This window comes from Oncorhynchus masou, chromosome 29 (assembly GCF_036934945.1).
Source record: "Oncorhynchus masou masou isolate Uvic2021 chromosome 29, UVic_Omas_1.1, whole genome shotgun sequence".
NCBI classification, from domain to species: domain Eukaryota; kingdom Metazoa; phylum Chordata; class Actinopteri; order Salmoniformes; family Salmonidae; genus Oncorhynchus; species Oncorhynchus masou.
In genome coordinates, this window is record NC_088240.1 from 43,039,035 (window position 1) to 43,066,405 (window position 27,371).

Consider the following 27,371-nt stretch of genomic DNA (forward strand, 5'->3'; position numbering starts at 1 on the left):
GAAATAAAAGATCACAGAAATTTTCCATACGCACAAAAAACGTATTTCTCTCAACTTTTGTGCACAAATTTGTTTACATCTCTGTTGGTGAGCCTTTCTCCTTTGCCAAGATAATCCATCCACCTGACAGGTGCGTCATATCAAGAAGCTGACTAAACAGCATAATAATTACACAGATGCACCTTGTGCTGGGGACAATAAAAGGCCACTCTAAAATGTGCAATTGTCACACAACACAATACGCAAGCTTTGAGGTAGCGTGCAATTGGCATGCTGACTGCAGGAATGTCCACCAGAGCTGTTGCCAGAGACTTTTATATAAGTTTCTCTACCATATGTCGTTTTAAAGAATTTGGCAGTACGTCCAACACGCGTCACAACCCTAGACCACGTGTATGGCGTTTTGTTGGTGAGCGGTTTGCTGATGGCGTTGGTGTTATGGTATGGGCAGGGTAGGGCAGGGCAGGCATAAGCTACGGACAACGAACACAATTGAAGTTTATCGATGGCAATTTAAATACACACAAATACCGCGAGTAGATCCTGAGTCCCATTGCGAGGCCCATTTTTTTTCTGTGACCAGCAGATGCATATCTTTATTCCCAGTCATGTGAAATCCATAGATTAGGGCATAATGAATTTATTTCAATTGACTGATTTCATATATATGAACCGTAACTTAGTAAAATCAATGATATTGTTGCATGATGTGTTTATATTTTTCTTCAGTATAGGATTTCTTTCTTTCAGCATCTTATGGGAATGCTGTAGAGGTGTGGTCTTTATCAGCATCATAAAAAGCATATAGTATATCAACCACATAAAATATGTATCCAAGCCAAACTGGAATCTTGTCAGAAACATGTTGGGTCGTTTTAACAGCTTTCTATTTCCTTACAACCAGTCAAATTTTGCACAGAAAATCTTTCTTGTTTTTTTGATACCCGGTCCATAAAAGTCTTTGCTCCATGAAAGAAGCAGAAATTACAGGGAAAACGTTACGGATGTCAACTAGATCATTGTATCAATGTATGACAATATTCTGGTGAGCAAAGGTTTATTTAGTCTTATTTGGCAACATATACACAGAGTATATTAAGAACACCTGCTTGGTGAATCCAGGTGTAAGCTATGAACCCTTATTAATGTCACTTGTTAAATCCACTTCTATCAGTGTTGATGAAGGGAACGAGACAGGTTAAAGGATTTTTAAGCCTTGAGACAATTGAGACACAGATTGGGTATGTGTGCCATTCAGAGGGTGAATGGACAAGACACAAGATTGAAGTGCCTTTGAACAGGGTATGGTAGTAGGTGCTAGGCACAATGGTTTGTGTCAAGAACTGCAACGCTGCTGGGTTTTTCATGTTCAACAGTTTCCCATGTGTATCAAGAATGGTCCACCACCCAAAGGACATCCAGCCAGGGTTAGACTATTGTTGAACGAACATGAGAATAGACACCATTCCTGTGATGCATTTTATTTATCAAGCTAGAATTCTGTTTTAATTAGACACTTAAGTCATGTTGATTATTAACATGGAAATATCGCTAGAAGCGTTTATTATACACAAAATATGTGTAATAGTGTCACATAATAATATTATTGTGTGTGTGTGGCGTTTGCGCCTGTTCATTGGAAGAATTGTTAATCCAATGTGAAAGGTTATAGGGTTTGCGTTGTAAAGTATTCAGAACGCATTCTGAAGTATTCAAAGGTGGCCATATTATTGCCACCAATTGGTTGTAACTGTGGATGTCTACATCAGTCTATGGCTGAGCTGAGTTGAGCAGTGTGTCATTTTGGAGGATGATATGATTTATGAAATATGCCGACGTCAGAGGCTATCGCTTGTGTATCTTGGCTACATTGGTATTTACATTTGGTGAAAATCGTTTGTCAATTTCAGTTTATTGGCCTATCTGTTGTATGGCGAACTTGGGCTTCATCAAGGTTAATTTGTGAGCAAATCTGGCTTTGATATAATAGCCAGTTCCAGCCCAGCCACTGACCTCACCACACATCACTGGATATTAGATCCAAAATGGACCACGGCACAACTGTCTTCACTGGAGTAACGAATGAGACAAGAAAATATTCTGGACATTCCTCTTGAACACTGGTTTTCTAGCACTTTTTCTGTTGTTGCATTGTGTGCTGTATCACAGATGTTTGTCACATGACCATCACAACTTAATTAAACAGCTGGACAGCAAATGCGCATCCAACAATTATTATGCATAACTATTGAAGAATTACATAACATGACAGTATTTATTTTGGTTGTAAAATATCAAGTTAAGGTGACTCTTCCGGTTAGAAGCATTCGATTTTGCAGTAACATACATTATTTTTGATTTGTGTGGCCATGAAAACTGTTTCCACGCTGTAACATAAGGAGACATTAACTGGTATGTTACACAGTGCATTTCCGAGATCTCATCACAATAAACTTTCCCGACAGCAAGAACCAGGATTCAATGTCCAATTTAACTGATTAAGGCTCAACATATGATATAACAACAAACAACACTGCCCGGAAAGAAAACTAGGTGTTTTATGTCACATGATTTTGGGCAAATACGTAAATACACCAACCATAAGAAAGGATTATTGACACATTTTATTGAATGTAGCCTAATTCCTGTTATATCTTAATTCAATGACGTGAAAACAAAATGTGTCTAATTATTGTCAATAACTTATCAACAGCTGTACAAAAATGTTCCACCGCAGGATATCCTCACTGGTACCCTAGTTTATTTACACTTTATTTAGAAAGTTGGCAAGTGGGAGAACAGTAGGAACCCCGGTCTCAGTAGGAATGTTGGACACGGGGGATTGAACCCCAGTCTCCAGTGGCTCTGCACATCAGTGCCTGTTTCTTAAGTGTCACATTGCAGAAGAGTCTATCAAAGCTGTCAGATTGTTCTGACACCTGCAGTTTCCCTCGGGCGTCACACCTGGGATGCAGTCACACACAATCACACAGACACCCGAAAAGCCAAATCCCACGTCTGGGGAAACAACATCGACTTGTTTGGTTTCTGCAGGACGACTACGGCTATACTTTCCATGAAGATAAAGATCACTTTATTGGTCAATTGCAACCAAAATTTTACTTCTGCTTTTAACCCAACCGAAAGACACACATAAAGACTTTGGAGTGGGCTGCCACACTGGACACCCAGGGAGCTGTTGTTGTGGGAGTCTCAAGGCACAACGGCAGGGGATGGCATCGAAGAGTTGATCAAATCAAATCAAATGCTATTGGTCACATACACATGGTTAGCAGATGTTAATGCGAGTGTATCAAAATGCTTGTGCTTCTAGTTCCGACCGTACAACTGCCTTATACACACAAGTGTAAAGGAATGAATAAGAATATGTACATATAAATATATGGATGAGCGATGGCCGAACGGCATAGGCAAGACGCAGTAGATGGTATAGAGTACAGTATATACATATGAGATGAGTAATGTAGGGTATGTAAACATTATATAAAGTGGCATTGTTTAAAGTCACTAGTGATACATTTATTACATCCCATTTTTAATTATTAAAGTGGCTAGAGATTTGAGTCAGTATGTTGGCAGCAGCCACTCAATGTTAGTGACGGTCTGATGGCCTTGAGATAGAAGCTGTTTTTCAGTCTCTCGGTCCCAGCTGCGATGCACCTGTACTCACCTCACCTTCTGGATGATAGCGGAGTGAACAGGTTGTGGCTCGGGTGGTTGTAGTCCTTGATGATGTTTTTGGCCTTCCTGTGACATCGGGTGGTGCAGGTGTCATGGAGGGCAGCTAGTTTGCCCCCGGTGATGTGTTGTGCAGACCTCACTACCCTCTGGAGAGCCTTGCGGTTGTGGGTGGAGCAGTTGCCGTACCAGGAGGCGATACAGCCCGACAGGATGCTCTCGATTGTGTACCTGTAAAAATTTGTGAGTGTTTTTGGTGACAAACCAAATTTCTTCAGCCTCCTGAAGAAACCCTCCAGTTGCCAGCTCACTTCCCGACAGATTTTTCCCATTGGACATGGGATTGGAATTAGCAACCCTCCGGTCGCTGGCTAGCCTCTCTAACCGCTAGGCTATCTGCCACCCTTGTTAAACCCCAAGTGCTGGGCATCAGTTGACTCTTGGCCTCATTTTCCACCTTATATGTTGGGCACCAGGGCCTCATTCAAAACCTTTAGATTTGTAATGGAATGTTTCCTTTCCCCAATCCAACCTTGTAAGATCTGTGATTACTTCAAGGAAGGAAGGAAGGTGTATTTTAAAAGTATCTCAACAGGCCCAGGTCAGCTAGATTATATCTAATTTCCTTCCACACACTGTCCCTCTTGTCAGGTAGTCTGTGCATAAAATATGTATTTACAGTATATCACATTAGAACTACACTAATAGTATCTCCCTCGATACTCAACAGTGGTCCAAGTGAGCACAATAATTTTCAACAACTTGTCAATGTCTTTTCAACCAAAAATACATAATTTCAATGTCTTTCAAACCCAATACATATTTTCAACTGCTCACAGGGTTAGTGCTCATCTTTTCAAAGTCTTGTGCTCATAGGGGTAGCTCATGGCCTCTAAGAACTCCGAAGTCTGCAGCCACAGATCTGTTGGAGAGAGAGGTGTCCTTTCACCCCCGGAACGCCTGCTCTACGCTGCCCGTCAAAGAAGGGGTCGCCCCCCGACGAAACACTCCACTCGTTCCCAGGGACCACGCGCTCCATCACTTCTTCCAACCTGTGGCCTGCAGTTTCCAGGCCAGGATCTACATGCCCCCACACACAGATGTCCTCACACACACACACACACACACACACACACACGCACACACACACACACACACGCACACACAACACACAACTCTCTATTCCAACCCATAAAGCAAAGTAAAGCAGACAGATACAGCCGTTCTGTTGGGAGACGAGTGTCCGTGTTACGACTGGCAGTGGTTGGCCGGCTGGCTCCAGAACAAACTCACCCCATTAATACAAGTGCAGTAGAGGAGCGCCACGGCAATCAATGGCTGGCGGTGCTAATGCCATGGGACCAGGGGAATGAATACCCAATTACAGCCACTCATCCTCCCGCTGTAAGGGCCAGCAAGAGCCGCAGAGAGAGCCAGTGTAATCACTGATAAACAACCGGGGCACTCATGGGCTAACCCGACAACTGCATACCAAAGAGCGCCATAACTTTACCTACATGTACATATTACCTCAATTACCCTCGACTAACCAGTGCCCCCGCACAGTTTTTTTACTGCTGCTCTTTAATTTTTGTTACTATTATTTATTTTTGATTTAGGTATTTTTCTTGACTGCATTGTTGGTTAAGGGATTGTAACTAAGAATTTCACTGTAAGGTCTGTTGTATTCGGCGCATGTGTCACGCCTTGGTCTTAGTATTTTGTGTTTTCGTTAATTAGTTGGTCAGGCCAGGGTGTGACATGGGTTTATGTTGTTGTATTTCGTAGTGGGGATTTTTAGTTACTGGGATTGCGGCTGAGTAGGGGTGTTGTATAGGTTTGGCTGCCTGAGGCGGTTCTCAATCAGAGTCAGGTGATTCTCGTTGTCTCTAATTGGGAACCGTATTTAGGTAGCCTGGGTTTCACTTTGTATTTCGTGGGTGATTGTTCCTGTCTCTGTGTAGTTTCACCAGATAGGCTGTAATTAGGTTTCACGTTCCGTTTTGTATTTGTCTCAGTATTTTCTTGTAATCGTTATTTGTTTCATTAAAAAACATGAGTAACCAACACGCTGCATTTCGGTCCGACTTTCTTGCGACAAATGAAGAACGTCGTTACAGCATGTGACAAATACAATTTGATTCGATTTATACAGGCTAGCTAGAGTCTTTGGGATTTGGTTAGCGAAGCAAGCTAGCTAGATAACGGGGACGCTTATTGATAGTGCGGAGTGGTGTCGTTTTCTAGTAACTTTTTTGCTTTCGTAGAATTGGCATAAAATAACTGGAAAGATGGAAGCGGAGTATGAGTGCATTCCTTCCATACTGCTTTCCCCTGACTGTGTTTTCAAATTGTTGCAGTAGAGAGAGAGGAGAAGGCCACTGTAGACTATTGTGATAAACCCTAACACGGAAGTGGAGAATTGTATGGAGCATTGTATTAGGGAAAGGCATACACACAACCGAACACGCAGGCATGCATCCGCACACACAGACATACACACACCAATATATGTGCACACTCACACTAACCTCCAGATGTACACACACACACGCTCCGTCACTGCATTAAACACTCACACAGACACTCCAAGCTGCTCCTTCAGTGTCACACACAAAACATACATACCCAAATCGCACACATACAAGCCTCCTTCCTGGATAGGCAGGACAAAGAGCAATCTATAAAAGCAGCATTTAGACTAGGGCTGGGCGAAATGGCCTAAAAATCATATCTAATTTTTTTCATACTTATGGGCGTTTCACAACACACATATTCTTCAAAGTTTCCACCCTTTGCCTTGATGACAGCTTTGCACACTCTTGGCATTCTCTCAACCAGCTTCATGAGGTAGTCACCTGTAATGAATTTCAATTAACAGGTGTGCCTTGTTAAAAGTTAATTTGTGGAATTACTTTCCATCTTAATGCGTTTGAACCAATCAGTTGTGTTCCACAAATTAACTTTTAACCTGGCACATCTGTTAAGTGAAATACATTCCAGGTGACTACCTCATGAAGCTGGTTGAGAGAATGCCAAGAGTGTGCAAACCTGTCATCAAGGCAAAGGGTGGCTATCTAAAACCTAAAATATTATTGTATTTGTTTAACACTTTTTTTTGGTTACTTCACTATTATTCTACAATGTATAACATAGAACAAATAGAACAAATATGAAAAAAAAACCCTTGAATGAAAAACCCTTGAATGAGTAGGTGTGTCCAAACTTTGACTGGTACTGTATATCTCAATTTTTTTTACATGTTTTCTCTAATAAGCGTTGTTGTACAATTAAAGGTCAAATATACTGCATTTCAAACAGTCAGCAATAATCTAATGAATTCGGGGTTTGTGGAGTTATACATAGGCTAAATATTTGCCTTCCACAATCACAAGACCCACTAATAATTGTATTATTTTATCAAAAGAGTTGAAGCTAGGGGGCACTATTTTTATGTTTGGAAAAATAACATTCCCAAAGTAAATGGCCTATTTCTCAGGACCAGATGCTAGAATATGCATATGATTGACATTAGGATAGAAAACACTCAGAATTTTGTCTGTGAGTTAAACAGAACTGATATTGCAGGCTAAAACCTGAGGAAAATCCAATCAGGAAGTGCCCTTGTTTTTGAAACCTCTCTGTTATGCATCCCTATTGCCCATTTAAAGGGATATCAACCAGATTCCTTTTTCTATGGCTTCCCTAGCCTTTAGACATTGTTTCACGCTTTTATTTTGAAGAATGAGCATGAACAACCACATTGCGTAAATGGATAGGTGGGGGCTCTCAGAGTGAGTTGTGCGCAAAAGAGAAAGGCGGCCATTGTTACTCCCGGTCCTATTGAAAAGCCAACTGTCCCAGTTGATATATTATTGAATAGATATTTGAAAAACACCCTGGGGATTGATTATAAAAAACGTTTGACATTTTTCTGTGGACATTATGGATATAATTTGGAATTTTTGTCTGCGTTGTCGTGACCACTCTTTCTGGTGGATTCCTGGGCATAACGCACCAAACTTACGGAGGTATTTGGATATAAAAAAATATCTTTATGGAAGAAAAGGAACATTTGTTGTCTAACTGGGAGTCTCGTGAGTGAAAACATCTGAAGATCATCAAAGGTAAACTATGAAATTGATTGCTTTTCTGATTTTCGTGACCAAGTTACCTGATGCTAAGTGTACTTATTGTTTTGTCGAGCGATCGATAACCTTATACAAACGCTTGAATTGTTTTAGCTGTAACGCATCATCGTGAGACGACAGGTGGATTAACAAAAGGCTAAGCTGTGTTTTGCAATATTGCACTTGTGATTTCATGAATATGAATATTTTCTAGTAATATTATTTGACTGTGGTGCTATGCTATTCAGCGTTGCTGATGAAAATTATACTGGATCCGGGATGGGTGGTTCAGAGAGGTTAACCTGCTTTTTTTTGCAATAATCACTAATCTGCCTATCATGTCTGTCTATGAACATGCCCTTTTTTTGTTACAAATTTAACTAGAACCATGCATAATGCACATTTACTAATAATGACTACAATGAACACGGGTCTTATCAACAATCTCTCAAGCCCACATGCTAGTGATTAGCCAGCTAATCTTTATATTTCAAGGTGAGCCAACTTGGATCTATTTTCTAGCTAACAAGTGTCATAACTCTCCTGTGAAGATCCGAAGGATCAGGTTACAGTGGGTCTGCTCCACAGCACCCTCTCTCTCCCGCAGAGGTGGAGGGGGCTGCTTTATGGAGGTCATAAAATACTCTGCTTCTGGGCTCTAGTATTTGAGATTGGAATTTGACTGTGGAACACAGAGAGACATTTGGACATCAAAAGGTTGAATAAATGAACAGTATTTCTGTACTCCAAGCAGTTGGAGTGGTCCGTGAACACTTAAGGAACAGTCATGTCAAGTTTGTTTCATTTGGTGACCTCATGAAGGACAGGAGACACACATTACTGTTTATTTGTTTGCATACACTTCTCAATTATGGGGTTTGCATCTGAATGTTATTAAAAATAAATGATTAAGCATAAGAATACTTTTGGAAAGATAACAATGTGATCTTAGTCCTCTAAATGATAATTGTTCTTCATAGTTAAATGTAAATGTATAGTAACTTATGATCAGTCAGTGGCCACGCCCCCGTGAGCATAGACATTACACGGCGTCACGGAACGTCCCCTTTTCTACTAAAGCATAAAACCCACTTCCCAACTAAATTTACATTAGACCAGAAAACACGGAAGCGGTTGGTACATGTTCAAATGGTTGGCAACTTTACCAAAGGACAAGACCAGAAAACATGGAAGTGGTCAGTACATGTTGAAATGGTTGGCAAGTCGTCCCATGGACAAGACCAGGGAATGTGAAGATCATTCCCGCATTGAAATGGCTAAGAAATCTATAAACTAAAGAACAATTTTTCAGGCTGCAGCTGTTTAAGTACTTTAGTCTGGTAAATGCAACCTGATGTATCCATTATAACAAGCTACAACAACGAAAGACTTAGATCACTGGTGGACAAACCACAGACATTCTGTCGACAATCTATCAAGCAGACGGACTGGCGATTGCAGGGAGGGACAACCAAAGGCATACACTCGTTAATATGTAAATTGCAATTTATTTTCGAGTGAGCGGTTGTTCATGTTCAAAGTATTAGCATTTCCATGGGGGTAGCTATCGACTGTATGTACGGGGGTCCACTCAGTTTCCCGCTCTTGAGCTGGCCCCACCCCTTCCGTTTGTCTATCAAGCCGTCATATCTGCTTAGCCCACCAGGGACTTTTCAGTGTATAATGTCAGTAACCAAGGTATAACCATTGTGTGTGTGTTTATATAATTATGTCATTGATTAGTTAGTTAGTAAATAAATAATTGAGCCAATTTGAATATCGCTGATTCATGATTTATGATGCTATGGTTCGTGGCAGATATCCAAGGGTTTGTTACATTCAGGACTGAGACTGATGAGGTAATAATACATTAATAGTAGACTGTAATGCGCAGAGCATGCGCAGACCAGCTGGCTGGTGTGTCTACGGACATATTCAATCAATCCCTATCCCAGTCTGCTGTTCCCACATGCTTCAAGAGGGCCACCATTGTTCCTGTTCCCAAGAAAGCTAAGGTAACTGAGCTAAACGACTACCGCCCCATAGCACTCACTTACGTCATCATGAAGTGCTTTGAGAGACTAGTCAAGGACCATATCACCTCCACCCTATCTGACACCCTAGACCAGACATGGGCAAACTACGGCCCGCGGGCCACATACGGCCCGTTAGGCTTTTTAATCCGGCCCGCCGAACTTGTCCAAATTATAGTAAAAACCTCCTTTTTTCCCCTTTCCCTGCAATGCCCACGTTTCCCCAATAGATGGCGCACTCAAAACACATTGACCGTTGTTGGAGTGGCGCGTATTTCTCTTTATTTCACTTTAATTTTCACTTCATTTCACGTCACCATTAAGCCCTTCTGTGAAAATGAGCGGACCAAAGAGAAGGAAAGTGGACAGCGAATGCCGAGTGTTTAATAAGGAGTGGACAACAAAATACTTCTTCACTGAAGTCCGATCAACGGCTGTATGTCTGATATGCCAAGAAGCTGTTGCGGTTTTCAAAGAGTACAATATCAGCCGTCACTTTGCCACGAAGCATGCAAACTATGCTAGCAAGCAGTCAACACAAGAACGGGCGGCTACTGCTCAGAGGTTGGCAGCTAATTTACAGAGTCAACAGAACTTTTTCACCGACAAACTGCAATTCAAAAGTCAAGTACCAAGGCAAGTTATTTGCTGGCATTCAAATTAGCAAAGGCTAGCAAGCCTTTCTCCGAAGGCGAGTTTTTGAAAGAGTGCATGGTAGAGACAGGAGGTCTCTTGTGTCCGGAGAGCAAAGCCAAGTTTGAAAAAAATCAGTTTAGCACGCAGGACAGTGACTCGCCGCGTGGAACTGATTGACGAAGATATAGTCAGCGAGTTAAACAAAAAGGCGGAGTCCTTTAAGTTATATTCACTAGCACTGGATGAAAGTAACGACATAAAAGACACTGCTCAGCTCCTAATTTTTATCCGAGGGATTAACGACAGTTTTGAGATAACGGAGGAGCTTTTGAGCATGGAATCACTGAAAGGGAAAACGCGAGGAGAGGACTTATATGAACAGGTGTCTGCTGTCATCGAGAGAATGAAGCTACCTTGGAATAAACTTGCCAATGTCACCACGGATGGATCGCCAAATTTAACTGGAAAAAACATCGGGCTGCTGAAATGAATCCAGGATAAAGTGAAAGAAGAAAACACTGACCAGGATGTTATTTTACTTCACTGCATCATTCATCAGGAGTCTCTGTGTAAGTCTGTATTGCAGCTTAATCACGTCGTGGATCCAGTTGTAAAACTTGTTAACTTCATACGAGCAAGGGGACTTAATCATCGTCAGTTCATTATGTTCCTGGAAGAAACTAATGCGGATCACCAGGACCTACTTTACCACTCTCACGTCCGCTGGTTAAGTTTGGGGAAAGTGTTTCAACGAGTCTGGGAGCTCAAAGACGAGATTCGCTCATTTTTTAATTTAATGGGGAAATCCGAAGAATTCCCCGAGCTGAGCGACACAAACTGGCTTTGTGACTTTGCGTTTGCTGTGGACATATTTTCACACATGAATGAGCTGAACGTGAAGCTACAGTGGAAAGATCGGTTTGCGCACGACATGTACACAAATGTGAGAGCCTTCAAATCCAAGCTGGTTTTATTCTCCAGGCAAATGTCAAACAAATCTTTGCACATTTCCCCACACTAGCCGTGCAGAAAGAGGCCGCCCGAAATGCGAAGAAATACTGCAAATCACTGGACGATCTGCACAGAGAATTTTGCCGTCGGTTCTGTGATTTTGAAAAAATTGACAAGTCACTTCAACTGGTGTCCTGTCCCCTGTCACAAGACCCCGAATCAGCACCGCAGGAGCTGCAATTGGAACTGATCGATCTTCAGTCTGACTCCGTCTCAAAGGAGAAGTTCAAGTCTCTTAAACTGAATGACTTTTACGCTTCACTTAACGAGACCGCGTTTCCAAACCTCCGAAGATGCTGGTGTTGTTTGGCTCGACCTACGTGTGTGAGCAGACGTTTAGCGTCATGAAAATCAACAAAGCCCATCACAGATCCAAGTTAACTGACCAACACCTCAGATCTGTCCTGAGAATTGCCACAACAAAACTAACTCCAGACTTTGATGCACTGGCAAAAAAGGGAGACCAACAACACTGTTCCCACTGAAATGGTGAGTTTTTTTGCTGTGTTATGAAAAAATGCATATGGAAAGTTTGGAAGTGCATCTTTTAATTAAGAGCAATGCGCATTTACGCACAGCAGCGGTACAGTAGCTTAATTAACACGCCGCACATCGCTCTTAATTTAAATTTAAATTTTCAGCTGATATTTAATACAGCCTATGTCTGTGTGCTTGGCAACGATACACGTGTACTGTTTGCGCGTGAAGGCGAGGGCGTCCGTGGCGAGTTTGTAGAGCGCGCGGTCAGGACAATCCATCCATGATTTTGCGGAGTTTAACACAAGTAGATATTATTGAGCTTGAGTATTTCGTTGTGTAATAATATGTTTTGAATGTTGAAAGTGATTCCATTTTTCAATAAATGTTGATTTCTTTAACTTTGCACCTTCGATTGAAACTTATTAAAAACAGACGCAATCTTGATAAATCACAGTGCGTATGTTATTTTAATCTATTTACATTTCCTCCTCCCAGTATCTCCGAAATAGTATGTAAATGCCATATCTTGCATATTCCTTGAGACAAATTTATTAACTGATAAGGGCTATTTTTCACATTTGAAAGACAGTTAATAAATTGGGTTGTAGTGTTCTTACTGTGCTATGAGGTTTGCACACACTACATTTAATGCTTTAGTATATCCGGCCCAAACACTCCCTCCAAATGCTCCTGGCCCGGCCCCTCTGTCAAATTTTAGAACCCATTGTGGCCCGCGAGTCAAAAAGTTTGCCCACCTCTGCCCTAGACCCACCCACTGCTTACCGCCCAAATAGGTCCACAGACGATGCAATCTCAACCACACTGCACACTGCCCTAACCCATCTGGGCAAGAGGAATACCTATGTGAGAATGCTGTTCATCGACTACAGCTCGGCATTTAACACCATAATACCCTCCAAGCTCGTCATCAAGCTCGAGACCCTGGCCTGTGCAACTAGGTACTGGACTTCCTGACGGGCCGCCCCCAGATGGTGAGGGTAGGCAACAACATCTCCACCCCGCTGATCCTCAACACTGGGGCCCCACAAGGGTGCGTTCTGAGCCCTCTCCTGTACTCCCTGTTCACCCACTACTGCGTGGCCATGCACGCCTCCAACTCAATCATCAAGTTTGCGGACGACACAACAGTGGTAGGCTTGATTACCAACAACGACAAGACGGCCTATAGGGAGGAAGTGAGGGCCCTCGGAGTATGGTGTCAGGAAAATAACCTCACACTCAACGTCAACAAAACTAAGGAGATGATTGTGGACTTCAGGAAACAGCAGAGGGAACACCCCCCTATCCACATCGATGGAACAGGAGTGGAGAGGGTAGTAAGTCTTAAGTTCCTCGGCATACACATCACAGACAAACTGAATTGGTCCACCCACACAGACAGCATCGTGAAGAAGGCGCAGCAGCGCCTCTTCAACCTCAGGAGGCTGAAGAAATTCGGCTTGTCTCCAAAAGCACTCACAAACTTCTACAGATGCACAATCGAGAGCATCCTGGCGGGCTGTATCACCGCCTGGTACGGCAACTGCTCCGCCCACAACCGTAAGGCTCTCCAGAGGGTAGTGAGGTCTGCACAACGCATCACCGGGGGCAAACTACCTGCCCTCCAGGACACCTACACCACCCGATGTTACAGGAAGGCCATAAAGATCATCAAGGACAACAACCACCCAAGCCACTGCCTGTTCACCCCGCTATCATCCAGAAGGCGAGGTCAGTACAGGTGCATCAAAGCTGGGACCGAGAGACTGAAAAACAGCTTCTATCTCAAGGCCATCAGACTGTTAAACAGCCACCACCAACATTGAGTGGCTGCTGCCAACACACTGACTCAACTCCAGCCACTTTAATAATGGGAATTGATGGGACATTATGTAAAATATATCACTAGCCACTTTAAACAATGCTACCTAATATAATGTTTAAATACCCTACATTATTCATCTCATATGTATACGTATATACTGTACTCTATATCATCTACTGCATCTTTATGTAATACATGTATCACTAGCTACTTTAACTATGCCACTTTGTTTACATACTCATCTCATATGTATATACTGTACTCGATACCATCTACTGTATCTTGCCTATGCCGCTCTGTATCATCACTCATTCATATATCTTTATGTACATATTCTTTATCCCCCTACACTTGTGTGTATAAGACAGTAGTTTGGGAATTGTTAGTTAGATTACTTGTTGGTTATTACTGCATTGTTGGAACTAGAAGCACAAGCATTTCGCTACACTCGCATTAACATCTGCTAACCATGTATATGTGACAAATAAAATTATTTGATTTGATTTAATAGTATTCGATAAGATAATAAAATATTTGAAGAGTTATATTCAGGAAATAACATTTTCCCGTGGTGCCCCGACTTCCTAGCTAATTACTATTCCATTATTTGTTTAATTACACAGATAATTGAATTGATAATATAAGAGTCTACATTTAATGACAGAAAACTTCAAAACACAAGGTTGAACAGTTAAATTGAACAGTTGAACCCTTGAACAGTTGAACCCTAAAGCGCATTGTGCTTTAACATGTTTTTATTCTGTAAGAACAAGGACATGTTTGACTTTCAGAAAAAGATATTGGTCAAGCTCAGGCACATACCTTTTTTGTGTGTGTTTTACAACCTGTTAGGATTATGCAGTCCAACTGTGCCATAGCCATAGCTCTGTGAGTGAACAAGAATGAGCTAGCATAATGGCGAACACTTGAACAGGATTTTAACTTCTCTCTCAAACATATTTTAACATTTGGAAATGTGGCTAATTTTGTCTATAATTTAGCCTAACAGGGTGGACATTTATGAGTGGGACATACAGACTAACAACATGAAACATAGAAAAACAGGAAATTGTGAAAACCTGAGTTTAAAAGCAACACGGTCTTGGGTGAATTTTGGCCAATTCTTCCTGACAGAGCTGTTGTAACTGAGTCAGGTTTCTAGGCCTCCTTGCTTGCACACGCTTTCTCAGTTATGCCCACAAATGTTCTATAGAATTGAGGTCAGGGCTTTGTGATGGCCATTGACTTTGTTGTCTTTAAGCCATTTTGCCACAACTTTGGAAGCATGCTTGGGGTCAATGTTCATTATGAAGACCCATTTGTAATCAAGCTTTAACTTCCTGACTCATGTCTTGAGATGTTGCTTCAATATATCCACATAATTTTACTTTCCTACCTTATGCCATCTAGTTTGTGAAGTGAACCAGTCCCTCCTGCAGAAAAGCACCCCCACAACATGATGCTGTCACCCCCATGCTTCACGGTTGGGATGGTGTTCTTCGGCTTGCAAGCTTCCCCCTTTTCCTACAAACATAACAATGGTCATTATTGCTAAATAGATCTATTTTTGTTTCATCAGACCTGAGGACATTTCTCCAAAAAGTACAATCTTTGTCCCCATGTGCAGTTGCAAACCGTAGTCTGGCTTTTTAATGGCGGTTTTGGAGCATTGGCTTCTTCCTTTCTGAGTGGCCTTTCAGGTTATGTCGACATAAGACTCGTTTTAACTGTGGATATAGATACTTTTGTATCTGTTTCCTCCAGCATCTTCACAAGGTCCTTTGCTGTTGTTCTGGGATTGAGTCGCAATTTTCGCATCAAAGTACGTTCAATGTCTAGGAGACAGAACGCGTCTCCATCCTGAGCGATATGACAGCTGCGTGGTCCAATGTGTTTATTCTTGCATACTATTGTTTGTACAGATGAATGTGTTAACTTCAGGAATTTGGAAATTGCTCCCAAGGATGAACCAGACTTGTGGAGGTCTACAAAATGTCTTTCTGAGATCGTGGCTGATTTATTTTGATTTACCCATGATGTCAAGCAAAGAGGCACTGAGTTTGAAGGTAGGCCTTGAAATACATCCACAGGTACACCTCCTATTGACTCAAATTATGTCAATTAGCCTATCAAAAGCTTCTAAAGCCATGACATATTTTATGGACTTTTCCAAGCTGTTTAAAGGCACAGTCAACTTAGTGTATGTAAACTTCTGACCCACTGGAATTGTGATACAGTGATTTATAAGTGAAATAATCTGTCTGTAAACAATTGTTGGAAAAACTACTTGTGTCATGCACAAAGTAGATGTCCTAACCCGACTTATGTCTTGGTGTGTGTGTAAACCATAGAGGAAGAGGCAAATGCATTTCTAAGGCCAATGCATTTCTAAAAATATATGGCAGCTAGAAAACAAAACTGGATAGTCTTCAGAGATAGATGGGAAGAGTGGAGAGTAGCTGAATGTACATTACACGACCAAATGTTCGTCGAACATCTCATTCCTTAATATGGAGTTGGTCCCCCTTTTGCTGCTATAACAGCCTCCACTCTTCTGGGAAGGCTTTTCACTAGATGTTTGCTGCAGGGACCTTCTTCTTTTCATCCACAAGAGCATTAGTGAGGTCAGGCTTTGATGTTGGGAGATTAGGCTTGGCTCACAGTTGGCGTTCCAATTCATCCCAAAGATGTTCGATGGGGTTGAGGTCAGGGCTCTGTGCAGGCAAGTCAAGTTCATTTCTGTATGGACCTCACTTTGTGCACAGGAGCATTGTCATGCTGAAACAGGAAAGGGCATTCCCCAAACTGTTTCCACAAAGTTGGAAGCACAGAATCATCTAGAATGTCATTGTATGCTGTAGTGTTAATATTCCCCTTCACTGGAACTAAGGAGCTTAGCCCGAACCATGAAAAACAGCCCCAGACCACTTTTCATCCTCCACCAAACATGACAGTTCACACTATGCATCCGCCAAACCCAGATTGGTCCTTTGGCTGCCAGATGGTGAAACGCGATTCATCACTCCAGAGAACGTTGTTACCACTGCTCCAGATTCCAATGGCGGTGAGTTTACCACCCCTCCAGCCGATGCTTGGCATTGAGCATGGTGATCTTAGGCTTGTGTGCGTATGCTTGGCCATGGAAACCCATTTCATGAAGCTACCAACGAACAGTTATTGTGCTGACGTTGCTTCCAGAGGCAGTTTGGAACTCGGTAGTTGCAACAAAGGACAGACGATTTTTACGAGGCAGTTCTGTGAGCTTGTGTGGCCTACCACTTTGTGACTGAGCCGTTGTTGCTCTTAGATGTTTCCACTTCACAACAACAGCATGACATCCAGTGGAACAGCCACTTTACAATAGTGCATCTAAATCATTTAAGGGGGTGAGAAGGATTACTTTATCCTATCCTAGGTATTCCTTAAAGAGGTGGGGTTTCAGGTTACAGTTTGTTCCACCATTGGGGGGCCAGAGCAGCGAACAGTTTTGATTCAGTGGTAGGGAGGCGGCAGGCAGCAGTGCCCTTGTTTGGGTGTAGGGCCTGATCAGAGCCTGGAGGTAGCCGTTTCACAGCTCCGTAGGCAAGCACCATGGTCTTGTAGATGCGGTTTCCACTTCACAACAACAGCACTTACAGCTGATTGGGGCAGCTCTAGCAGGGGAGAAATTTGACAAATTGACTTGACGATGCATACTGCCAATGTTTGTGTATGGAGATTTGCATGGCCGTGTGCTCCATTTTATATCCCTGCTAGCAACGGATGTGCTAAAATAGCCAAATTCACTCATTTGAAAGGGTGACCAGATACTTTTGAATATATAGTGTACATAGCATGTACAACCTGAAAGTAGAATAATTGGTATTGTTGTCCATTAGTTTATTCCAATTAGGGGAGGGATGGTAGGGTTTGGGGAAAATAATAAAGCAGAAAGATAATAGAAAACATTAGCCTAGGTGTGTGTGCTGTGCCTTTGGGAAAGTAGTCAGACCCCTTGACTTGTTCCACATTTTGTTACATTACAGCCTTATTCTAATGTTGATTAAATTAAATGTTTTCCTCATCAATCTACACACAATACACTATAATCAGAAAACAAAACAGGTTTTTATAAGTACATTATTTACATTCAGAATGTTTGCTATGAGACTTGAAATTGAGCTCAGGTGCATCCCGTTTCCATTGATCATCCTTGAGATGTTCCTACAATTTGGAGTCCACCTGTGGTCAATTCAATTGATTGGACATGATTTGGAAAAGGCACAAACCTGTCTACATAAGGTCCCACAGTTGACAGTGCATGTCAGAGCAAAAACCAAGCCATGAGGTCGAATGAATTGTCAGTAGAGCTCAGAGACAGGATTTAGTCGAGGCACAGATCTGGGGAAGGGTACAAAAAATGTCTGAAGCATTGAAGGTCCCCAAGAACACAGAAGCATGGTGGATGTAGCATCATGCTGTGGGGATGTTTTTCAGCGGCAGGGACTGGGAGACTAGTCAGGATCGAGCAAAAGATGAAAGGAGCAAAGTAGAGAGATCCTTGATCAAAACCTGCTCCAGAGTGCTCAGGACCTCAGACTGGGGCGAACGTACACCTTCCAACAGGACAACAACCTTAAGCACACAGCCAAGACAATGCAGGAGTGGCTTCGGGACAAGTCTCTGAATATCTTTGAGTGGCTCAGCCAGAGGCCGGACTTGAACCCGATCGACATCTCTGGGGAGAATTGAAAATAGCTGTGCAGCGACACTCCCCATGCAACCTGAAAGAGCTTTAGAGAATCTGCAGAGAAGAATAGGAGAAACATCCCAAATACTGATGTGCCAAGCTTGTAGCGTCATACCCAAGAAAACTTGAGGCTGTAATTGCTGCCAAAGGTGGTTCAACAAAGTACTGAGTAAAGGATCTGAATACTTATGTAAACGGGATATTTCCATGAATTGTTTTATATATATTTTTTCACCATTTCTAAAAACCTGTTTTTGCTTTATTATGGTGATAAATTTGGGGGAGATTGATGAGGGGGAAAATTGCTTTCATACATTTGAGAATAAGGCTGTAACGTAACAAAATGTGGAAAAAGTAAGTTTGTCTGAATAATTTCCGAAGGCACTGTATGTGTGCATGCAAGTCCTTTAGGGTGTACTACAGAGGAAAGAATCACATCAGACTAGGCTAGGAGATTATGTTAAGAAACAGTGACAAAAAACTGACCTTAGATCAGCAGGGTCTAGTACAGAGGGCAAGCTGTGCCTATTCCAAGTGGCCTCTCGGATCATGAGAAAGATCATGGAAGAGTCTGATTTATTTATAGATCAGGGTAAACTATAGCAGCTATTGGTCTGGTATCCAGCCACAGTAGGGATTAGGGATCAAACATGTGTGGAATCCCCTGACATGGTATCACAGAGCCAATGACGGGGTGTGGCACGTGGTTGGAAAAGGGGTAGGGGGCTGAGAGTCGTCCTTTGTATGCATACATGTTATATTTGTCCTTGTCTTCTTTCTCTCTCACTCTCTCGGTCTCTCCCACCTCTCAGTCCTCTCTCAAGCCATCTCCCTTCTCTACGCCCCTCTGACTTTTCTTATCCTCCCTCTGCTGCCCAACTCTACCTCTATCCATCTTATGTACGGTATGTAAACACAGCAATCTGTCTCTCTCTTACAGAGATTACACACACACAGTGGATAAATCCACAGTCAAACACGCCCGGCTCAGTCCTAAGGCTCTCTGTCATTGTACCATATCACATAGCACTGTACTTATGCCACTTATTTGACAGATAGCGCTGCACTCCACCAAACGTCACTCAACCACACACTGAAACCCAACCTAACCACACACTCAACCCCAGCCCATCTGCCAGTCAGCTAACAAACTGTTTGTCTTCACAGTTTGCAATGAGTCGACTGGACATACTAAAACACACAGGGCTAGCAAAGAAACAACACAGGTGAAAGGACAAAAATAGATAAGGCTTTTAAAACATCGGACGACACTGTTATATCCCAATGCCAAGGGATGAGCAGTGTTCAATATCAATATCATCCTTCACCCCTTCTTTGCCTACATCTATTCGTCCCTTCCCTCTGTCTTTTTTCTCTCTCTATTTTGTTTCTTTCCATATGGTTGTTTCACACACTGGTTCGGCTCCTCTCTCTCTCGCCCTCTCCCTTTCATTCTCTCCCAGGCTCCGCTCTCTCGCTTTCTTCCTCTCCATGTGGTGCAGGGCAGACACAGTGAAGTGGAACATCGAGGCAGACAGACACACACACACACACACACACACACACAGGAGCATTCCTTAAAACACGAGACACACCAAGACTAAATCCACCACACACTTCCTAGTCCATGCGGTCACAATTCCAAGATGATGTGACACACATATTGCCAAATAGATACCAAGGAGCAATGAACTACATACGGTGAGACACACACAGAGACACACACAAACTCTCTATTTCACGCAGACACACTAACACACACCCCTTGACAGAGACACATAGTGGGCAGTAGTAGGTATCTGCTCCAGTGAGTGTGAGGCGCTCAAGGCTGCAGAGCGGAGCACGGGATAAAAGACATCCCTACCATGAGTCTACTCAGCCTGTCCACCCACACACACACACACACAAAATGCAATGGACACACAACAACACTATACTCCGCTATAACAACACACTCACACACACAACCCCAAACGGCATACTTTTGAAAACACAGGCACACAAACACAGAGACACACAGGTGTGGGCACACACTGTACAGCGCAGAGCTCCTCTCACCCATCGGTTGTGCTTTCCGGATGGCGCGTTGCTAATGAGATCTGCTAGAGCAGCCTCACTGAACCAGAGCTCAACTCTCCACCGCTGACACAACACACTCAGTAAAACACAGCCTCAGTCCACAGCAGATACCGGAACAGTGCTCTCAGTCTCCACCTCTCTGTTTTCTCACTCACTGTGTACAGTTCACTCTCCGGCTCTGTCCCCTCCCCTCTCTCTCTCGCTCTCTCTCTCTCTTGCTGGTGACATCAGAGGGCAGTCTCAGACATGCTGAGTGTTTGTGCGCTCCTCTCCCTCTCTCATTCCTGGAATAGGTTGATTTTCACAAAAAGGACGGACCTACGAGGGGCGGGGGGATCTCTCGCCCTCCCTCCTTCCTTTTGCTCTCTTCTTTTCACCTCTTACTTATACTTTCTCCTTTCGTACTACTCAAAATCTTTCTCTTTCACCCTCCTTTCATCCCTCTCTCCATGCCCTTGCCCTGTCCTTCTGTTTAAGTCTAGCTCTTTTCCTACCTCATTAGTCAGTCTTCTTGTCCTCCCTCATTTCCGTCTCTCTTGCTCCTCGGATCCCTCCATCCCAATGCTCTCCTTTTCATATGTTGCCCATTTCTCCATCATCACTTTCATAGTCATCCATCTCTATATCCTTCCTTTTTTGCTCTCTCATCCTCTTCTCGCTCTCCAAGTCCCTCCCTCTTTCCCCATCCCTCTCTTATTAAGTTCACATGGGTTGGGTGTGATTCCAGACTGCTATGGCCACGGTCCAGACAGTCTGCAGTGGACTCTGGTCTACAGGGAAAGTGCTCTACATGAGATTTACAGATTAGCAAGTCACTGTGGCGAGTGGCTCTGCGAGACGCCGCAATTAGATTGCCTCATTTCCCTCTCTCCGTCTATCTATAAATCCCTTCTCCAGCTACCCCTTGCCTCTAACCCTCTGTCTCTATATATTCCATTTGTCTTCCTACATGTCTCTCTCCCTATCTCCCCAATCTCTCCATCCCTCTGTAGCAGTCATGAGTTAATTCGCTGGACTAGCTAGTGGAGAGATCGGAGAGAATAGAGAGACTTGCCAAACCCTTAACTGGGCTGCCTCTTGTTTGGCTTTCCATTCATGCACGTCTCTTCACAGTCAAAATACAGTTGTTGCTAACGCCATTGCCACCTCTGGTTGGATGTTGCTACGCTTACCAGTCTCCTCTCCTCAGTCGTCCGTGTCCATGTAATCTTATTTGTTATGATTTCAAAGGCAAAACTGATCCTAGATCAGCACTCCTGCTCTGAGATGCTTTATGGATATGGTTCCAGGAAACACAAACCTATAGTTGGACAACATTCTTCCCCTGTCTAACCGGGTAGAAGTCCCCGAGGTCCTAACTTTTGGGTAGAAAAGTGCTGTGAAGGACCGACACGAGTGTCTGTCACGCAGACTGGGGAATCATGCCAGCTCTATTCCTTAAATTGCTTTCTGCAACATTCTAGTTGGCTGAATACTCTGACCACCCACCCATCACCGTCTTGATGCCCTGTTTTACCCTGCCTCTACACACACACACGGCTGTGATTAGGGCACCTGATCTCTGACCTCTAGCGTCCCTGACGTCAAACTCTTACCACAGCTTCACAGCCATGCCACTGATAACACCTAATTGCTCCCACTGACACTGGACTAAAACACAGGGGGAGGGGGAACCCTCCTCACACACAAACACACATCTGTATTTTCTACCTTACTTCCACCAGATTCCACATGGTCCCATAAGGAGACAGGTCAGGATGCAAAGTTCCTGAAAGTTTGTCTGCTTTTCCTTAAACCCCCGCCCTAAACACACCTCCATGCGCACACAAACTCATGTTTTTACTTCCCCCTCTGGAGTTAAGCCACCTCGGCTAGACGGAAATAGTGTCAATTTCCCTAGACATGGAAGGTATGGAGATGATTAGGCGCATTCACGAGCCTGCGCCCGTCCAAATTCCATGACATTATTGTGGAGGAAGTCTAGAGCGACAGTGAGGTTTGTTTTCCTCTCCTTCACTGGGGTGTTTAGGGTTTGTTCTCCGTCTGCTGGCATGTGGGAGCCATCTAAACACTTACCAGAACAGTGTGCCATGTGTGTATATTCTGTGTGTGTGTGTGTGTGTGTGTGTGTGTGTGTGTGTGTGTGTGTGTGTGTGTGTGTGTGTGTGTGTGTGTGTGTGTGTGTGTGTGTGTGTGTGTACCTGCATCCATATGTGTATGTATTTGTGGTAAATAATGCATCCGGCTTAATGATGTGTGTGTGTGTGTGTGTGTGTGTGTGTGTGTGTGTATGTGTGTGTGGCAGGCAGACAAGGCTGATGAATAAGTAATGTGTCAGGCGTCCGCTCCACAACAAGAGGCCGCGCTGCATTCCCGGAGGAAAATGACAACTCCAACAAAGAGAGACTTTCAACCACCTCCCTCTCTCCCTCCACTACAGAGGGATGGGGCTTTTTATTCCCCACCTAGGGAATCAGGCCTGCCTCCGAATATGTGTAATACAGCATCACTTCTGATTGATTTATATTATTCATAACGCATTTCTCTCGCTCTCTGCCTCTTCCCCCTCTCTACATTAACCAAGTCACACTAGCCCTTTCAACAGTAGCCCAAGACAGATATACAATAATTGAATTATGGCGCTACACGCCACGTTGAGCTTGCCGCTGCCGGTAGTGAGATATGGCCACCTCTTTGGTTAACGCTGCAACGTTAATAATACATAGACGTTAATACAACGTCAATAATAGATTGAGCAAACTTTGAATGAAATTGTTTGAGTAATTAGAGGGACTTCAGAAAGTATTCAGACCCTTTGACTTTTTCCACATTTTGTTACGTTACAGCCTTATTCTAAAATGGATTAACCCCCCCTCATCAATTTACACACAATACCCCATAATGACAAAGCAAAAACAGGTTTTTAAAAATGTTTGTTCATTTACAACAAAAATATATATACAATGCCTTGCGAAAGTATTCGGCCCCCTTGAACTTTGCGACCTTTTGCCACATTTCAGGCTTCAAACATAAAGATATAAAACTGTATTTTTTTGTGAAGAATCAACAACAAGTGGGACACAATCATGAAGTGGAACGACATTTATTGGATATTTCAAACTTTTTTAACAAATCAAAAACTGAAAAATTGGGTGTGCAAAATTATTCAGCCCCTTTACTTTCAGTGCAGCAAACTCTCTCCGGAAGTTCAGTGAGGATCTCTGAATGATCCAATGTTGACCTAAATGACTAATGTTGATAAATACAATCCACCTGTGTGTAATCAAGTCTCCGTATAAATGCACCTGCACTGTGATAGTCTCAGAGGTCCGTTAAAAGCGCAGAGACCATCATGAAGAACAAGGAACACACCAGGCAGGTCTGAGATACTGTTGTGAAGAAGTTTAAAGCCGGATTTGGATACAAAAAGATTTCCCAAGCTTTAAACATCCCAAGGAGCACTGTGCAAGCGATAATATTGAAATGGAAGGAGTATCAGACCACTGCAAATCTTCCAAGACCTGGCCGTCCCTCTAAACTTTCAGCTCATACAAGGAGAAGATTGATCAGAGATGCAGCCAAGAGGCCCATGATCACTCTGGATGAACTGCAGAGATCTACAGCTGAGGTGGGGGACTCTGTCCATAGGACAACAATCAGTCGTATATTGCACAAATCTGGCCTTTATGGAAGAGTGGCAAGAAGAAAGCCATTTCTTAAAGATATCCATAAAAAGTGTTGTTTAAAGTTTGCCACAAGCCACCTGGGAGACACACCAAACATGTGGAAGAAGGTGCTCTGGTCAAATGAAACCAAAATTAAACTTTTTGGCAACAATGCAAAACGTTATGTTTGGCGTAAAAGCAACACAGCTCATCACCCTGAACACACCATACCCACTGTCAAACATGGTGGTGGCAGCATCATGGTTTGGGCCTGCTTTTCTTCAGCAGGGACAGGGAAGATGGTTAAAATTGATGGGAAGATGGATGGAGCCAAATAAAGGACCATTCTGGAAGAAAACCTGATGGAGTCTGCAAAAGACCTGAGACTCTGACAGAGATTTGTCTTCCAACAAGACAATGATCCAAAACATAAAGCAAAATCTACAATGGAATGGTTCAAAAATAAACGTATCCAGGTGTTAGAATGGCCAAGTCAAAGTCCAGACCTGAATCCAATCGAGAATCTGTGGAAAGAACTGAAAACTGCTGTTCACAAATGCTCTCCCTCCAACCTCACTGAGCTCGAGCTGTTTTGCAAGGAGGAATGGGAAAAAATGTCAGTCTCTCGATGTGCAAAACTGATAGAGACATACCCCAAGCGACTTACAGCTGTAATCGCAGCAAAAGGTGGCGCTACAAAGTATTAACTTAAGGGGCTGAATAATTTTGCATGCCCAATTTTTCAGTTTTTGATTTGTTAAAAAGTTTGAAATATCCAATAAATGTCGTTCCACTTCATGATTGTGTCCCACTTGTTGTTGATTCTTCACAAAAAAATACAGTTTTATATCTTTATGTTTGAAGCCTGAAAAGGTCGCAAAGTTCAAGGGGGCCGAATACTTTCGCAAGGCACTGTATATACCATTTACATAACTATTCAGACCCTTCAGACCCGAGTATTCAGACACTACTCGATATTTTGTTGAAGCACCTTTGGCAGTGATTACAGCATTGAGTCTTCTTGGGTATGACACTAGAAGCTTGGCACACCTGTATTTGTGGAGTTTCTCCCATTCTTCCCTGCAAATCCTCTCAAGCTTTGCCATTTTGGATGGGGAGCGTTGCTGCACAGCTATTTTCAGGTCTCTCCAGGTTTTCACCAAGGATCTGTACTTTGCTGCGTTCACCTTTCCCTCGATCCTGACTAGTCTCACAGTCCCTGCCACTGAAAAACATCCCCACAGCACGATGCTCCCACCATGCTTCACCGTAGAGATGGTGCCAGGTTTTCCTCCAGACATGACACTTGTGTCTTTTCTAAACTCCAAGCGGGCTGTCATGTGCCTTTTACTGAGGAGCAGCTTCAGTCTGGCCACTCTACAATAAAGACCTAATTAGTGAAATGCTGTAGAGATGATTGCCCTTCTGGAAGGTTCTCCCATCTCCACAGAAGAACTCTAGAGCTCTGTCAGAGGGACCATTGGGTTCTTGGTCACCTCTCTAACCAAGGCCTTTCTCCCCTGATTGCTCAGTTTGGCGGGTGGCCAGCTCTAGGAAGAGTCTTGGTGGTTTTAAACTTTTTTCATTTAAGAAAAGTGGAAGCCACTGTGTTCTTGGGGACCTTCAATGCTGCAGACATTTTGGTACTCTTCCCCAGATCTGTGGATCAACGCAATCATGTCTCTGAGCTCTACGGACAATTCCTTCAACCTCCTGGCTTTTTCTCTGACATACACTGTCAACTGGGGGCGGCAGGGTAGCATAGTGGTTAGAGCATTGGACTAGTAAGCAAAAGGTTGGAAGTTCAAATCCCCGAGCTGACAAGGTACAAATCTGTTGTTCTGACCCTGAACAGTCAGTTAACCCACTGTTCCTAGGCCGTCATTGAAAATAAGAATTTGTTCTTAACTGACTTGCCTAGTTAAATAAAGGTAAAAAATAAATAAAAACTGTGGGACCTTATATAGATAAAACATGTCCAATCAATTGAATTTTCCACAGGTGGACTCCAATCAAGTTGTAGAAACATCGCAAGGATGATCAATAAATGCACCTGAGCTCAGTTTCAAGTATCATAGCAAAATACTTATGTAAATAAGGTATTTCTGTTTAGATTATTAATAAATGTGCAAAAAATCTAAAAAACAGTTTTTGCTTTGTCATCATGTAGATTGCTGAGGACATTATTTTTATTTTATGCATTTTTGAATAAGGCTGTAATGTAACAAAATGTGGAAGAAGTCAAGGGGTCTGAATACTTTCCAAAGGCACTGTAGGTGTAAATAATTCACAAACAGATTATTGTCTGGACTATTTCCTCTGCTGGAAGGATGAAATAGTATGAATTAACTTCACAAAACAAAGATTTAAATGAAAATGTGTCACTCATTTTTTGTTTATGTTGGTAACCAGTTTACAACAGCAATAAGGATTCTCTCCGAAGGCACTGTAGGTGTAGATAGCTGTGTCTCTCAGAGAGACTGTTGGGAACTGACATAGGTGTTCGGTTCTTTCTGTGTGTGTGTCTTTCTGTATGTATGAGTATGTGCACGCGTGTTCGCTTGTGAATGTGTGAATATGCATGCGTGCGTACGTGCTTGCCAGAGAGACACGGTTGGAAACTTGATGTCTTCCCTCCGCCCCTGTTTCTGGGAGCCAGCCAGAGGCCCTTTGTTTCAGAGGAGGAGCAATTATAATATTCCTGAAAACAGTTGATGCGGTCTTTGTTTGCTTGTTTGTTTCACCCCGTCACCTAATTGCAGCCATGAATGGTCGTTTCTGCTTATGTCAGGCCGCGCCGAGACAAAGGACGTTCATGCACACAGACAAACACAAACACAGACACGAACAAGCAGGCACAGACACACAAGCAAACGCACAAACAAACAAGTGGGCATGGACACACACCCGCCGCAACACACACACACACACACACACCTTCGCACACACAGATTCCAGGGATTACAACCAGAAATGCTTTCACACACATGTATTCTAAATAGCGATCAAATATGCACAACTAAGGCTGCCTGTTTGCCTCTGCTCTGCTAACAAACACTTATTTTTTTTAACACCAGTAACGAA

At 42.9% G+C, this 27,371-nt stretch overlaps 1 protein-coding gene across 3 annotated transcripts in view; it reads right to left on the minus strand.

Annotated features, from left to right (window-relative positions):
* Positions 1 to 20,822, minus strand: part of LOC135519847 (histone deacetylase 4-like) — a 126,213-nt gene extending 105,391 nt beyond the window's left edge. For 2 of the 3 annotated variants that reach the window (XM_064945054.1, XM_064945052.1), the window contains exon 1: positions 20,602 to 20,821. In XM_064945054.1, coding sequence (XP_064801126.1) covers positions 20,602 to 20,605 — 4 coding nt within the window. In that variant the 5' untranslated portion in view covers positions 20,606 to 20,821. Of the gene's footprint in view, positions 1 to 20,601 lie in introns of all 3 variants that reach the window. The other variant, XM_064945053.1, reaches the window with a different exon arrangement.
* Between the last annotated feature and the right edge of the window lie 6,549 nt (positions 20,823 to 27,371).